This window comes from Hydra viridissima, unplaced genomic scaffold, assembly GCF_058129835.1.
Source record: "Hydra viridissima isolate aposymbiotic clone 2 unplaced genomic scaffold, HvirCarnegie_v1 scaffold_5, whole genome shotgun sequence".
NCBI lineage: Eukaryota > Metazoa > Cnidaria > Hydrozoa > Anthoathecata > Hydridae > Hydra > Hydra viridissima.
Window position 1 is genome coordinate 6196751 of NW_028324304.1, and position 16638 is coordinate 6213388.

The following is a 16638-nucleotide window of genomic DNA, read 5'->3' on the forward strand; positions in this document are numbered from 1 at the left end:
GTTGTAAAACAATGTAAAAAGATAAGGCCATAATATGTGCAATTAAGTGCTTGCAAACAGCTGACTATAGAGAGCTTTTAGAATATATATTGCTTCTTGATGGAATCTCTCTTAGTGGAATACAATACAACACGCCTGGTGTATTTTATCTCACTTGTTGATTGACAAAAGTCATCTAATACATCAAATTATACATGTTTTAAATATAACAGTTTAAAGCGACATCGAAAGAGGAGAAATTTGTCCTCTAACTTTTTTATCTAAATTGTCTTTATGGTTCTTATCTTATGTCTTTATGGTTTTTATCTCAATTGTCTTTATGGTTCTTGTACATATTTTCTGAGGATGCTGTAATAAATGATTTATCATTTCTAAAGAAATTTAAGAGATACTAATCTATTGTTGAAAAAATATTTAAGTTAAAAAATTAGCTGAGAGAAAAGTTTATAATACTAGAAAAGCTTTATATTTGTATGTATGTATACATGTATGTATGTATGTATGTATGTATGTATGTATGTATGTATGTATGTATGTATGTATGTATGTATGTATGTATGTATGTATGTATGTATGTATGTATGTATGCATGTATGCATGTATGCATGTATGCATGAATGCATGCATGTATGCATGTATGTATGTATCTGTTTGTATGCGTATTTGCGTGTAATGAGCGTATGCATATATAGATTTGCTGAATTTATAAAGACAAAGTCTGGTAAATTAAGTTAATACTACTAAAAACTAAAATTAATATTAGAATTTATAACAAGTTATATATAGGAAGCGTAATTAACCTAAACATTATTCTTTTTGAAATCCTGCAAGATTTCCTTATGAAATAAGATCCTGTGGGTCAACTGACAATAATGTACATGATGCGATTCAACAGCTAATATTAAAAAGCATAAGCTTCAGTTGGGACTTAGTTGTAGGGAAATAAATAACCTGAGAGGGTTTGATTGTTTCTAAAACGTATTAGACCTGTATTATATATATACACACATATAAATGCATAAGTTAAAAAAAAAAAGAAGTTCCATTATACATCTCTATGGAAATTGCCATGTCTCTCGACAAAGCAAAAAGTACAATGTACAACTCTTTTATAGTAAACTGAAGCAAAGTCGGCGGTACTTGACAGCCGTACCTTTGGCGTACCTTTTTTTACTGATAATCATCAGTTCTCAAATTTCATTTTTTATCAAATATTATCACATACATCCACATGATTATGGTTTTACTACCATAAAGGATTAAAAAAACTTACGAAATAAGATACACATAAATAGGATAGTATACGATTTTCTATAGGGATTATGATTATAAAGATACAGTTAGAGCATTTATTTTGGTTTTGAACCGAAGTTCAAAGCCAAGTGTGGTTTAAAGTCAAATTTTATTAAAGGTGTTCAGTAAAATTCAATATCAGGGTATTTCCCGGTGGGTAAAAAAAATTCACAAAACTCTACTTACGTAAAAAAAAAATCCGTAAGAGGTCAATTGTAAAATAAGAAAGTATTGACGCCTATATTACCGGCTAAAATACCTCTAAAAGAAAGTTCTTTGTTGACTTTTTTTTAATAGATCTATATGAATTAGATAGAGGCAATTTTTACAAAGTATAATTTGAAAGATATGTTAAAGTTTAAGGTCAGGTAAAGTCGCATTACAAATGATAGCAAGAGATAAGTTCTATATGGAATGAAATGAAAAATGAAAAAAAAAAAAAAAAAAAACACCCTCAAAAAATCAGAGTTTTAAATTATTAATGTTTTATTGCAATGCAAATTAAAAGCAATTTTTTTAACTACAAGTCTTCAGCTTCAAAAACATCTCTTATGTATCATCTCTATACTTCTCGTATGTATACTTACCTGACGGGGAAGTAAACTTGATCAACATGGGGCTAGCCTGCCATAAGCGGTCATCAGGATACTGAACCAGACGACGGTGGGTCTTTGTCTACATTCCGAAGGGGGAGCAAACTCTGGGACGACGCTCACAGGGTCTCCTCTGGACGGAGTTGGCATGCGTCTGCAAGGCAACTAGCCGGAGGACGGTAAACTAAAATACATCTCTTATGTATCTATCTCTAAACTATCTCTTATGTCTATGAGACCGAGTTGAATGCTCTGAATCGAATGCTCTATTCAATGTAGAGCTTATCAATGTTAATTTAGTACCTTGATAAACGGAGATTTTGTGGGTTTAACTACAAGCATACATTTAGATGTAATATAATGCACATCATTTTTTTTTTTAATTGAAAATTTCCTGCGATATTACAACTACTTACCAAGAAGTGATACTTTTTTAATATACATTTTTATAATACATGCAATAAGTATGCAAAGAGGAAATTTGAAATACCCTCTTAAGTCTTAATATAAACTTAAATAAAGAAAAAATTGTTGTAAAATAAGATAAAAAAATTATGTAGTTTTTAATGAGCAGTTCTTTCAAAATATATATTTAGTAATAATAATATAATATAATTATAATTTAGTAATTATAAATATATATCTAGTAAAAACAAGTTATAAGTCTATATATATATTTTTTTTATTGACAAAAAAAAACGTTTAAAAGTTATGCTATAAATACAACTACAGCTGCCCGCAATATATTTAAGTATATATAAAAATTGCCCACTCACTAAACTATAGCTTGTTAAGCCTATATGTAAATCCTGCAAAGATATTAGAAAACCATATCGAGTTTTTCACTTGGTAATATGTCTCTTATAGGAACAACCATACTTAACAATGATCCGAGAACTTAAAGTTTGGCCAGGTTATCACAATCCAATTAAGAACCACTGAGTGGTGTGAGAAAGAAAGAGAAAGTGGTGTGAGAGTGGTGAGTGAAAAAAAAATAATAATAAAAGAGCTGTATGAGTAAATGAAGAATTGTGACGGGCTCAAAATTAGTTTTAAAGATAAAATAAGAAAAATCTAGTTCCGAATACGTTACTTATGTACAAATGGTCATAGGTACTGACTATAGCATGAGAGTAGCACAAATGACAAATGTAGGATGCACTTATAATTCATATGTTCTTCATACATTTAATATAAACTAAAACTGTATTTTTAAAATTTAATTTTAACGTAACAAAAAAAAAAAAAAAAAAAAAAAAAAAAAAAATGCTGAAAGATAAAGTAAAATAATGATCGAGTTATATTCAAGAACTTTGGTGTGAAACACATTACCGTAATGAATAACTTTTTTAAAAAGCTACTTATTCCTAGCTCTAGATGTAAAAATGAACTTGTGTTAATTATGTGACAAACAATAGTACAGCCAGTGTAGTGTCCAATTTTTAAATAGGAAGAGTTGACTTAACAGCGGAACTTTCAGTTTTTACTATTTCCTAGCTGACTTATTTGAAAGCTTTCTAAAATTAGAAAGAAACATTTGCGAGACGCGTGAGCTACGCGATATATAAATAAATGCGTTGAATGCGGAGTTAAGTTTATATAGAGCAAGAATCCAAAACTGAAGTAGCATTACATTGATAACCGAACTCTGATCTTCATTTCTCAAAGCCACTGCTAAACAATAATGAACTACTACTGACGGTCCATATGAGATAACCAACGTAATTGAAATAAGCATAATTGTTTTAGTTAATCTTTTCTCTAGTATTTGGTTTCTTTGATATTGCATACCAACGTTTCTTAAGTTCTTCGCCGTATCATTTAAAAAAAAGAGATTAACTATTGTGACTACGATTAAAAGGATAAGTGTGCAAGTTGCCAAATTGAAAAAAAATATTGAAAGTTGGTAATGACTTTTTGAAAGAAAGCAGATAGCGTACCAAAAGGACATCCCCAAGGACGTTATAAACAAAATTAAAACGCAAAATATCAAATGACTGTCTTTGAACAAAAAGCCACAACAGTTGTTATTCAAAACTATTGTGATAAAACGATCAAAGCAAATAAGTGCGGTAACAGATCCAGAAAACTTTTCTAAGAAAATATGACAAAACCCTGTGATAGAAATATGCATGCATCCAATGCGATCCAAATTAATTATAAGTACGATTTGCAATGGCACATGTACACAGCCAACTAAGAAGTCTATAATTGATGCGAAAAAAACAAGTTTTTCGTTTCTCGCATATTTCTTTTTCTTTGTTTTATATATCCCAAAAATTAATGCTCCATTAAATGCAAGTATCAAAGTACCAATAAACGCATACAGCAAAATTAACCAGTACTTGTTCGGACTTTTAGTGACAGCACTGTAATAAATAGCGCACGAAAAATTCACTTTGGAAGACATACCTTTCGTTCGAGAATATCTTTCTTGTTAGAAAGATTTCATTTATTACAATTGCAGCTGTATTTTGTTTGAACATGAAGTTGTTAGTTATGCAAACTAAAAAACAAAGCAAAAACAAATATCACATAAAATGAATTTGTTTATGATTTAATTCTTGTGCTTATATGAAATATAAATTCTCTTTCTAATATTCTAATTAATATATTAAAAAAACTAAGTTCACTCTCCTCCCCTTTTTGCAATGAGTAATTAATATAATGCAGTTGTGTAGCCACTTAGGAATTAACCACGGAACAGACCTTGTTTTAGACATTTGCCAGGATTTATTTCATCTGCGTTCTTAGAAATTGTGATTAATTTCTTTTTGTTTTACTTTTAAACGTGACTTTCCCCTTAGCCGTAAGCCTATTTTTAGAACAATTCGGTTTATTTTCTATTAGGGGTACCGCACTAAAATTCTGTCCTAACATTGGGTCCGTATATATAACAAGAAATCAGAGCGTATTTATATGCAAAACGACTTTTAAAATTTTTTATGTATTCCCTTGTTTTATGATACATGTATATTATCTTTTTTTTTATATTTAAAAGAAATAAAAAGTGAGATGGATGGTATGCATGGATGATGAAAGTATTACGTTAAATACACTATACGAAAATTAAGATGATAGCCATTAAATTATTTTTGCTGACTTTGTTTCTTGTCGTTCTACTTTTTTCTGGATATGGTCTGTTTGCTGCTTTGTTTGTATTTTTTATTACAACCGTTACTACATACGTTTGCTATTCACTTAAGACACAATTAAAGCTTGAGAGACTTGTCACGTTTATTATTAAATGTGGAACAGGCAAGTTAATAGTAAATTTTTTTATTTTTAACTTCAAAATACCCATTTTTTCCCTCAAGAATTAGTCAATATATTAGTTAAATAATTTTCTTTAATAAAGATAACTGTACTAGGTGGAATTGTAGGCTGTTAAAAAAGTAATATTTTTTATTTACAAATGTAATATAAGTTTTCAATTATTTTGATTTTTGGGACTCACCTGACCTACATTTTTTAGGGGAAAAAAATTGAAAATTACATTCTTTCTAACAGTGATCCCTTTTTGAAAAACAAAATTTATATTACTTAAATTAAAAATTTTTTTTTTTAGCATTACCAAGATCAAATGATTATCATGCTTCTAAATTAGATAAAGTAAAATCTTTTCCTAAGCCAATAGCCGGTATTCTTCAAAAGCTAATTAATTCTGTTATCAATGACTTTATTAAAACATGGTATACCTATCTAGGGCCAGATGAAGAGGATTTTGTTAAAGAAGTTGAACTTACATTAGAAAAAGTAATTATAGAAATATATGCACAACTACAAAATGTAGATTTAAAGGATTTGATTGCTGTTCTTATTAGAATGTTTCAAAGGCACATGCATTTGTTTGATGAATGTCGTAACATAATTAATAAAAAATATCCTAGTATTAGTAAACAAGACTTTGCAATTTGTATCACAGAACTTTATGAAGCTGGTGTCAATAAACATATAGCAACATTAAATAAAGGTGCTGAGATTGATTATATAAAATCCTTAATTGATATTATATTGTACAAGTTTGCCCCTAAAGAAACATTCTTGTGTGAAAGCGGTCGATTCATGTTAAGGGAAGTCTTAGCAATTCAACTAGTTGAGCCTCTAATTCAAGAATTTATTGACTCTCATGTTTTAAATGAGATATTTATTGATGTACTTGAGCCATCTTTACCACTCTCAATTATTCAACAAAAGTGGAATGAAGCATTGTTAAGTGTTGAAGATACCTCTTCTTTAAATCATTTCCTTGAAGACCCATCAATATCATCAAACACTAAACAACATGATGGACAAGAAGAGGGTGCATATGAACCCATTAGTGAGGAAAGAACTCATTTAGAGACTAATGGGGAAAGCTCAATGTCAGCATATTCATTGTTAGAAGAAGAGGATGATAGTTTATCTGGTAATAATATTATTCGGTTTAACAAGTTTGATGAAAGGTCTTCTGCCCCAGTATATGGCTCCAAGTCAGTAAGAGATCATGAAAAGTTAACAGTAAAAAATCTTACAGAGAGCTGCTCATCCATCCCTTCTTTTTCATCAAAGCTCCAAGATGATACTGATAAATTACCTGTAAATAATCATAATCCTGAAACTTCTTCATGGGGAATTTGCCCATCTTCTGATTCTGATGTTTTCCTTGCTAGAAGCTTTTTAGAAATGCCAAGAAATCAAGATAATATCTCTGAGCAAGTAAAGGTCAAATTAAAAATATTTAGTGATGCTGTTATTCCTTCTCCAATTTCTTGTTTTGACAGATCAGATTCTTCTAAACCTTCAATGGATGCAATTAAAAAAGATTCTAAAGAAAAATCATATAAAAGTAATTCCAATATTTCTGACAAAGATGAACATAGAAAATCTGTTAATGCTTTATCTGAAAGCTATCAGTTTCAAGCTCTACAAGTGCATAAAAGTGGGGAAGAGGGTATGTTTTATGACACAGCACCATCATGTCCCACCTGCATGGAAATGACATTGCTTGCTAGCCCATTTAAAAATCAATCAGGTGGTGTTGTATTTAATGTTGACAAGAAAGTCAAAGTTTATGAACATGATTGTGGCTTAAATAGTCAGCATTTTTTTTACCCAGCATTAATTGAAAAAGAAAATATTACTTTAGATACCAAAGATGATGAATCCTTCATTTCATGTAACAACTACCAAAATGAGTTGTTGGATCACCAATCAGGTGTCATAAATTCTGTTTATAAAAAAAATATTGCTGAGTATCAGCAGAGTTTTGATATTGTTTCATCTCAGTCAGATACTGAAAGCTCATCTGATAGCTCACCAACATATCAGAGTATTAGAAAAAGTACAAGTTTCTCAGATCAAATTCATTTAAAAGAAAATGTAAATCTTATTCGGAAACATAGAGTTCGATCTACTTCAGCATCTACATTTAAAAGTGTTTTTGAAAAAAGCTTATCTATAGATAAAGTGAAAGGAAAAAAAAGTTTAAAAAAAAAGACAAAGAATGTTGTCTTCAAACTTTTTAAAAAGGGATCTGATATATCTAAAAAAACAGTAAATTCAAACCAAGGTGTTATAAAAAAAAATCATTCATCAAAAGACAATATTTCTAAAACAAAAGCAGATAAAATTTCTAAGATTTTTAAAAGTCCACTTACAAGAAAAGAAGAAAATGAAATTCAAAAGTTAGAATCTTCTTCAATATCAACCAGCAAAACAAGGTTTCATAGTATTCCTGAAAATGATTCTGACAAAATTGGTGTTCAACGTGATAGTTTCATGGGAAATTTTGTTGAAGAAGTTGCACATGAAGTAAATGAAGATGATATTTTTTTTGAAGAATTTCAAGATGCAAACTCCCAGTGTTATTCCTCTTCTCCAGAAACTGTACGTGTTGATCCTTTATCTAAAGTTATTGCTGTTACTGATAAAGGTTATGATGTTTTGTCAGTAAAATCAGCAAGATCTATTAAGTCTAATGAGTCTAAAGTTTCTAGTGAAAAATCAAGTGAAAATTTAGCTAACTCCAAAGAACGTGTAGTGAAAAAAGAAACTTATATCCCTATGTATGAAGGGCAAGTCATTATGCCCCACCCTAGTAAACTACCTGCTGCTTGGCTTTATCCTATTCAAATGATTTCTATTCCTTCGACAGAAATTGCATATGAGAAAGGCTGGGAACCAGGTATAAACAAGTATACACTATACAATATTCATGTAAGTCTCCTTTTTTCTGATCTTTTTTCAAATTAGTATTGTTGCACTTAACTGGCATTTGTAGGAATACCAGTATATCATCAATTAAATTAACATTTAAATCTGCCTTTATGTTCTGTAGTTATTATTGATCTGCCTGAATGATTCTTGTTTTCAAGAGTCTTATATATATATGTATATATATATATATATATATATATATATATATATATATATATATATATATATATATATATATATATATATATATATACATATATATATATATATACACATGCACATACATACATACAGGGTGCAGCAGCGATTTGTGAACTTTTTGAAACATTTTTTTAAATGAATTTTTAAAGCAGTAAAAAGTTATATTCATGGAATATTAATAGAAGAAAAGTTGAAGATAAATGCTTTTCCCACCTTAACATTCAATAAGGTTTCCTTTTTTTTATTATCACTACCTCAAGCCTAGGATGGAAGAACTGGCAGGTACTGATTATATAGTCCCTTGACATTGAGTTCCAAGCACAGGTAATTGATGTCTTTAGTGACTTGACACTTAAGTGGGCCTTTTTGTACTCTCAATTATGCTCTACACACTATAGTCAAGGGGATTCAGGTCAGGGGTGGATGGTGGCCAAAAGTGTTTTGGTCAGAAATTAGCCATATTGTCCTGAAGATATTGTTGAGTTTTTCTGCACCCATGACAAGATGAATTGTCCTGTTGAAAGATGTAATTATTTTCTGGGAATGTCTTCTTCAGTCATGGCACCACATAACGTTTTAGTAAGCTGATATACACATCAAAGGTAACTTTTTCTTTCTGTTTGATATAGATTGATAGATATTTCTTTCCATTAGAAGTGATGATTCCTAGCATCATGTTGGACTGAGGGTGCTTGGTACAAGTGGTGCTTTGTCACCCTTCTGCTCAATGAATCTGTCATTTTGCCTATTTATCACACAGTCAACACTAAAAAGTTTTTAATCTGAAAAAACTTAACTCTTGATAAAACATGGCTTTTTAGCTGATTCAGAAGGTTGTTTAATTGGTCCAATTGCTAAGTTTTTAGTCTTCTCGTCAAAATTTGACATGAAGGTTAGGCCACACTGCTTTTTCTGAGTGTTTTTAGAGTTCTTCTTACTGTCCTCTCATCAACATTGAGCAGTTTTGCTGTCTTTCTGAAAGATACAATAGAATTCTTTTCAACATGCTTTTTTAGCTTTTCTGTGAACTTTTTATTAACTTTTTTTTTCACTGGAGAGGACATTTTGGCTCTCTGCACTGTCACATTTTTTCATTTGGGTAAAATGTAGTTTTAGATACTCCAGAAGCACAAATCACTTCATGTGCAGGCAAACCTACGTGAATCAATTTTAAAATTTCAGTTCTTTTGGCTTCCATTCCATAAAACTTTTAACTAAAATGTTTTTTATTCACAATTTTATTAAAATCTAAGACAGTCATTGAACATTAACCAAAAAAAACATATTGCAAAAGAATTTAATTTACATAACAAAATCTAGCCAAAAATTAGTGCGCAAATCGCTGCTGCACCCTGTATATACATATATAAAAATATATATGTACCCAAATGCTTAAAAAATAAACCCTACTTTTAAATGTTACTAAAAGGTAAAGTTTCTAATTTTTCTAATAGCCTTTCCAGAGAAAAGCCTACTATTATAATGATAACTTTTATCATTATGTTAATATAATTAATAAAATATTTAATAAGGTAATTTATAATGTAATTATTAATATAGTTAATAATTTAATATTTACTATAACTAATAATGTAATTAAAAATATAAATATAATTAACACTACTTTTTTTTTTTTTTTTTTTGAAGAAAATGAGTTGAGAAAGTCTTCTTCTTTATTTTATTCAAAAAACTTCAGTTTTAAACTTGTCATAATTTTTTTCTTTATGATAAAAGTTATTATTAACATGAGATTAAAAAATTAATACATTAATACAATAGAATTAATGTATATATATTTAAGATAATAAAAGTTTATTGAAGTAACTTTTATATTACCTTTTTGATTATAGTCAAAATAATAACATACATTTTAAGGGTTCAGCATCAAGCTATTTTAGATGCAGTAGCAAATTATAAATGATTTATGGAGCTGCATCATTAGCCAAGGGTTAAAAGATTTTTTTCTTAACTTAAGAAAACTTTTTCAAGATTTAACATAAGTTTATTTGATGATCAAAACTTAATAGCTTCATTTTTGATAGAAAATTAAATCCTGACAAAATATTATTCCAAATGTTGGTTTAAATACATGTCATATTCCAAATGTTGCTTTAAATGCATCTTAAATCTTAATGTTTTAGGCTCAGCAATATATGTATATAAAGTAGCATGCAAAAGATTACAAACAGCTAAGTCTTTCAAGTTTTTTGTCATAATGTTTTGGCTTTCCACTGAAAATGAATAAAAATTTTAACAATTGTTCCTCTAAAGTAAATACAATATAATTAACTCAAAAAAGTGATAATTTTTAACAGAAAAAAAGAAATTCAAATTTTTTAGAAAACATAATTGTGCAAACGTTTATAAACAGTTCAATGCCCCATAAAAAAAAATCAAAATTTCCTTAAGAATAACACATCTATATCAAAATTAGTTTACTGCAAAAATAATTTCCAACTTAAAACGAATTAACAAAGCAATGGGAAAGTCTAAGGAATGGTTTTAAGAAAAATGGTTGCAAGAAAAGAAAGATTTAATTTTACATACTATAGAGAAGAAGATTCCTTATGAGCAAGTTTCTGAGCTTTACAATGCAGGTAAATCACCAATTATCATTCTAGCTAAGATATGAGATACTTGAAAACAAGCATCAATCAGGCAGACCAATAATAACTACAGAACATAAAGGCCAAATTTTGGTAAGACAATCCAAACAAGCAAAAAGTTGCAAAAAGTTTTTTTTTCAAACTGAACTAAATGGCATTTTGATCAAGAAATGTGTCAAGTGCAGCATAGATACTACAAAATGTTGCCAGCATCAGCATAATTTGTTTGGTTGTTGTCCTGCCAAAAAAACATTAGTATTATTAAAAAATCACTTACCCCAAATAAAATTTGTGAGCTTTGTATTTGCATTGGATAAAAGAATGTTTAAAAATCTTTTTAAGTAATGAATCAAAAGTTTTGGATGTTTAGTAGCAAAGATTACTGTTTGTAAACTTTTGCACACTTAGTAAAAAACTGTTTTACTTCATTAAAGTGCATTTTAAATAAAAAGATTGAAAAAAAAGGTTTTTATCAACCAAAATAATAAATATAATTTTTGCAATTGAGTATTTTGCACATTAAATGTATAATATATATTAATTTTATGTTTAAGAGTCATTTCTAATAAGGTGTCCTCCTGTATGCATCTCACAGAGAACTTTGTGAGATGATATGTTTATATAAGGTGAGCAAATCTTTAAAATTTAAATTCAAAATCTTTTGTTGCTCCTGAGATAGAAATTTTGAAAAAACTAAAAAAAAACCAGAAAACTATGATCACACATCTTATTTATGCTTTAACATTAATTTATGCTTAACTTTAATTTATGCTTAACTTTAATTTATGCTTAACTTTAATTTATGCTTTAACTTTATTTAACTTTAGTCTGGGAAAAAAAATGAGTGGGAAGGTACAGGAAAAATCAGATCAATAGAGGCCTAAAGTTTTTCAGAACTCAAATAAACAAAAATGCTATTAAAGTCTTTAACTTGTTGTGAACATGAAAAAGTTGAAACTGAAAGTGTATATAGAGTTGTTATTAATTTTAAAAATGTGAAGGTCTAAAGGCAAGTTGTTTAAAAAATTTAGGCTCCTAAGTTTGCAAAAAATTTGTTTTCACCCCTAGAGTTTTGTTTTTAAAGAATAGTCAAAAATTTTTAAAAATTTATTTTTTAAAGATCTCAAAAATATCAAAAGGTTTTGAGCTGAAATTTTGAATATTTGGTGCCAACTAAATGAAGGACAACAGTATAATATTTTTATTTAATAACTGATAGAATCATTTGTCTTGTTTAGTATGACATTCGAATTTGGCCGGATTTATATCAGAAACATTTAAATCAGCAAAACACTGATCTTAATATTGGTGAGGGGAAAGACACAATGCCATTAATTAGGGAGATAAAAAGGAGATACAGGTGAAGTGTTTTAAATTATTTTAGGTTTTCTACAAACATTAGGGCCTATTTCACAAAGGTGCAAACTACTTTACTTGCTAAATCCTCTTTACTAACTCTATTATTCCATGATTTGACTGACTAAAGTCCAGCAAAAAATTTTTGCATTGGTAATTAGTTTGTCACTAGTTCACAAATCAGAATTTTTATACTGGTAATTAGTTTGTCACTAGTTCACAATTAGAATTTCATAGAAACCAGAATTGGGAGTTTGTAAAGGCTTGATAACAATCTCAAACTTTAAAACAACCCAGATGACTGGTTTTGTTACTTTTGCCACTTTTATAATTTTTTTTATCAAGTATATTATTCCTCTAATACCTTCATGTCTTAATTTTTTTTTTTTTAGTTTTATGTATTTAAATTTTTTTTTGTTTCACTGGCTGGGTTGCAATCTCAACAAGTTCCCAAAATAAATCCACACAAAATACAAAATGTTTCATTTTTTGTTTACCATGTCTTTAACATACTGCTTCTACATACTGCTTCTACATACTGCTTCTGAGTGTGCAGCTCTATAGCAAGCGTTTTTGGTATAAGACTTAATCTCGATGGATTTTAATGGTTTTTAAAAAAGTCTCTAGTTCATGGACAATATTCCCTGCTTTCATTCTTTCTGCTTCTTCACAATACAAGACTTTCCAGAACCATGGTTCTATTCAATACTCTTTAATACTCTAAGACAAATATGTGAAAAACTATGATTAGTTATAAATAAAAACAATTGTGCATTGAAGAAATGTTGGTGTAATTTTGAAGGAATCTTAAAACCATGCTTAACAAAATTCCATAAAAACCTCCCTCTCCTTACTGCTCTATATTTAAAGCATAATGAAACAAGTTTTTAGCCTACCTTACTCTTTCTATCTTCCCTGAAAAAAATTAGTTGCACAGTAAAAATCTATGTATTAAATGCAAATGATTTTTTTAAGATTGACATATTAAGGTAATATTACTAATTTTCCATTACTTATTGAAGAGATCAAGTTTTTAACAGAGATCTGAAATTTGTCTTTTGCTTTTACCCCAACAGTGATAAATTTACAGCTATGCAAAAAAGTTTAATTGAGGTGTTAGTTTCAAAAAAAATTTGCAAAATGAATTTAACTGATTTTTTTATTTTTAAAAGAAAAATCAATTAGCTATATTAATAAGAAAAAATAGTTAAAAAAGAATTATTTAAATTATTGAGTTTTTTCATTTTTTAAAAATGGAAATTTATTTATCATTTTTAAAATTAAATGTCAGTATTTATTAATAATTGGTTTTTTAAAGAGAGTTTCTGTATCTTCACAATCGGTTGACACATGGTCCAATGGCAAAGCATATGAAGGGTGTCTTGCGGCCAAATAGAAGATACGCCATGCCATTTGGTAGAATGGATCCAGATGTAATTGAAGGGAGGAGAAAGATACTCGAGTCATATTTAGTTGTAAGAAATAGTTAGTAAAAGAACCTGTCATTTCAACTTGGAAAATAGAATGTTAAATTTAATTTAAAAAATTAAAGTTTAAATGATAGGAATAGAATAATACTCCAATAAACTGTGATCTAAAGCAATTTAAACTTATTACATTTTCTTGATTTAATTATTTTAAGTCAAGTAATTTCTGTAAATCAACTAACATTTTGTAAATGGAAAAAAAAAAAAATTTTAGAGTTTGGTTTCACGACCAGAGATGTGCAATAGTAGAGAATTTAAAGATTTCTTGGGATCTGAAGATCAAGATGAAGTTTCTGTTTTAAAACCTACAAAGATTTCCAAAAGGCAGGTAATGACAACTATGTTAAAATTAAATTATTATTATTATCTTTGTGTTTAAGAGTTTCTTAAAATTGTTTACTTACCAGTTACATTTTTGTTTTTATGCAGCTCTACCAATCACAGTTAAACAAAGTGATTTCATCCATCAAGCCTGATGAACATAATTTTGAAGGTATGTGGTCATAAAAAGAAAAAATTCATAATTTTACATTGATAGATTGAAAAGTTATTTTTGAGATAATGATGTAAAGCATGTATAAAACTACCAATAGTTAAAAAAAAACATAACTTTATGGAATGAAATATTACATAACTATATGAGTTTTTATGAATAAGTTTTTTATGAATTAAGGTAACATTTTTTCTTTTTTCCATCAGTCCACAAAGCTGAGAAGATGTGTATAAAAGAATCACAATACTTTATTCATGGTTATGAAATTCCCCGAATGTTTGGTTATGCAGATGAAGATGAAGTTGCAAGTGATATTGAAATTATTTACCTAGAATATTCTAATTGATATTCTATACAGTTAATTAAGTTTTTTATTTAAAAATTTAGGACAAGCATTCCTATTTTTACCTAAAACAATTCATGGCAAACTATAAATTATTTCAAAATCATAAATCCTCAACAGTATCTTTTCGCCAATTGCAAAGAATGTCACACTCTGCAATGACTGAACCTATCCAAAAACCAAAGTTTTTGATTGGTGTTGATGATGTTGATAAGTCTAAGAAAGTTGCTGATTTAGCTGCTAATGAGCTTGGAAGAAAAACCTCAAGGGATGGAGCTGAAAGTCCTGAGATGGAATGTTATGACTGTACTTCATGTGAGCCTACTGGCAAGTTACCAAGCGGTAGATCTTTCTTTGATACAAACATACATTCTATTCAGATTGCTGCAAAGTTTTCAGAGGTATTTTTACAATTCTTTTTTTTTATTATTACTACTAAATTTATTGTAAAAATAAATTTATTTTCTATTACTTACCAGCAACTGGCTGCTGATTTGCATGAAGGAAATTTGGCTCGTGCTATTGCTCGTGAAAAAGATTTATTTGAAAGCTCATGGCCATTAACAAATGCTATTCTATCTATTCTATGCCAGTTTTTTAAAGGATATCCATCATGTTTAACCTTTGAGAGAGTTCAACAATCAGTTTTATTTAGTGTTGGTGGTGTCATTGAATGGTAAAGTTTTATGATACACATAAACCTCTAATATAATAATTAGTAAAATCTAGGCTTAAATAATAATAATAAAAATAATAAAATATAGTTTTTTACCTGATGGTTCCTCAAAAAGGAAAGATGTCCTCATTTATTTTCTTTAAAAAAAACAAAAAGTATAAACATATTTTTAAAATTTTGTTTCTAAGGTTACTTGGTCGTCAAATAGATGAAATTATAATCAAGGAACGATGTTACAAGTACCTTTGTGATTTGTATAATTTGATCTGGGATGAGGAGGGAGTTCTTCGCAAAAGAAAACCTGAGCCAACTAGTCAGCAGCGTGAAGAAACTAGAGCCAAGCTTTTGAATAGCTTAATTGACATAATGCCATGTATGGTTTTATTTTTACTTGAGAAAAAATTTACGGGCTTTTATTGTGCTCTAGAATTTTCATCCTAAAATGTTTTTCAAAAGTAATTATTAGTCATTATGCATGTTAATGGCATTCTTATTATTTGATGATTCTAAATTACTTTTGAGTAATTTTGCTTTATCTTCTTTACTTTTTTTTTTTTTTTTCATTTAAGCTTTTTTAGCATTAACGGTTGGCACAAAAAACTTTGAAAAGTGTTGTGAAAATTTGGTTCAAACAGTTCAATACCCAAAAATTAACAAGTATTGACTATTAATTATAACTTTAATTCATTTATAAATCTTTTTTACAGTTTTAATCAAAACATTCACCTGTTAAAAGATTCACCTGTTATTACGACAAACACACATACAAATGGCGCACACACAAATGACTAACACCTGTTGGCATAAATAAAAATATTTTAATACAAAATGCAAAATATTTTAAGTTGTGGTTGTGTTAAATGCTTACCTTTTAAAAAATGAATTTGCTTTTTTTTCATTTCTAGGCACATCATTTATTCTGCTATTGAATTGATTATCATGGAACTTGTGCCAGAGCTGCGTCATAATTTTTTGGATTATGTGTCTACTGCCTCAGCAGTGACATTAAAATGACAGTTTTTTTTAAATATTTATTTTTTTTTTGAAAAGCTTAAACTTTGGTTCTTTCATTAAACCAAAAAATTTTTCCTTATTTTTTGAACCTCTCATATCCTATATCTCATATTTACCTTATATCCTTGAATTATTTGAAGAAGTTTTTTAATATAATACTTTTCATTTGTAAATATATTTTTTGGAATGATAATTTATAGTATTAATAAAATGTCTAAAAACTTAAACAATGTGAAATAAAATTTTCCATAAGTTTGGAAAGAATATTTTGGTAATTCAACCAGAATATCTACTTTGTAAATTAAAACAGATTTGATTAAATGCTGTTTTTTATTTTTTATTTGAAATAAAGAATATATTTTAAAAGTCTATTTTTTG

At 28.4% G+C, this 16638-nt stretch overlaps 2 protein-coding genes across 3 annotated transcripts; one reads left to right on the top strand and one right to left on the bottom strand.

Moving 5' to 3' along the window:
- Window positions 1–3136: 3136 nt before the first annotated feature.
- LOC149888217 (uncharacterized) lies at window positions 3137–4410 on the bottom strand. The gene has a single exon (XM_090087660.1). The coding sequence runs from the start codon at window positions 4294–4296 to the stop codon at window positions 3373–3375; it is 924 nt and encodes a 307-aa protein (XP_089943786.1). The 5' UTR covers window positions 4297–4410; the 3' UTR covers window positions 3137–3372.
- Window positions 4411–4761: 351 nt separating this feature from the next.
- On the top strand, window positions 4762–16626 carry LOC145188947 (uncharacterized). Of its 2 annotated transcripts, XM_080065463.2 has the most exons (12): window positions 4762–5144; window positions 5455–8084; window positions 12130–12251; window positions 13566–13722; window positions 13949–14062; window positions 14164–14227; window positions 14434–14531; window positions 14615–14971; window positions 15050–15246; window positions 15435–15619; window positions 15816–15903; window positions 16152–16626. In XM_080065463.2, the coding sequence occupies exons 1-12, from the start codon at window positions 4961–4963 to the stop codon at window positions 16258–16260; spliced, it is 4305 nt and encodes a 1434-aa protein (XP_079921589.2). In that variant the 5' UTR covers window positions 4762–4960; the 3' UTR covers window positions 16261–16626. The 2 variants fall into 2 exon arrangements, 1 of the variants encoding a protein (XP_079921589.2); XR_016452550.1 differs by lacking the exons at window positions 13949–14062; window positions 14164–14227; window positions 14434–14531; ... (3 more) ...; window positions 15816–15903; window positions 16152–16626 and having other exon boundaries at window positions 5455–8052.
- Window positions 16627–16638: the final 12 nt, after the last annotated feature.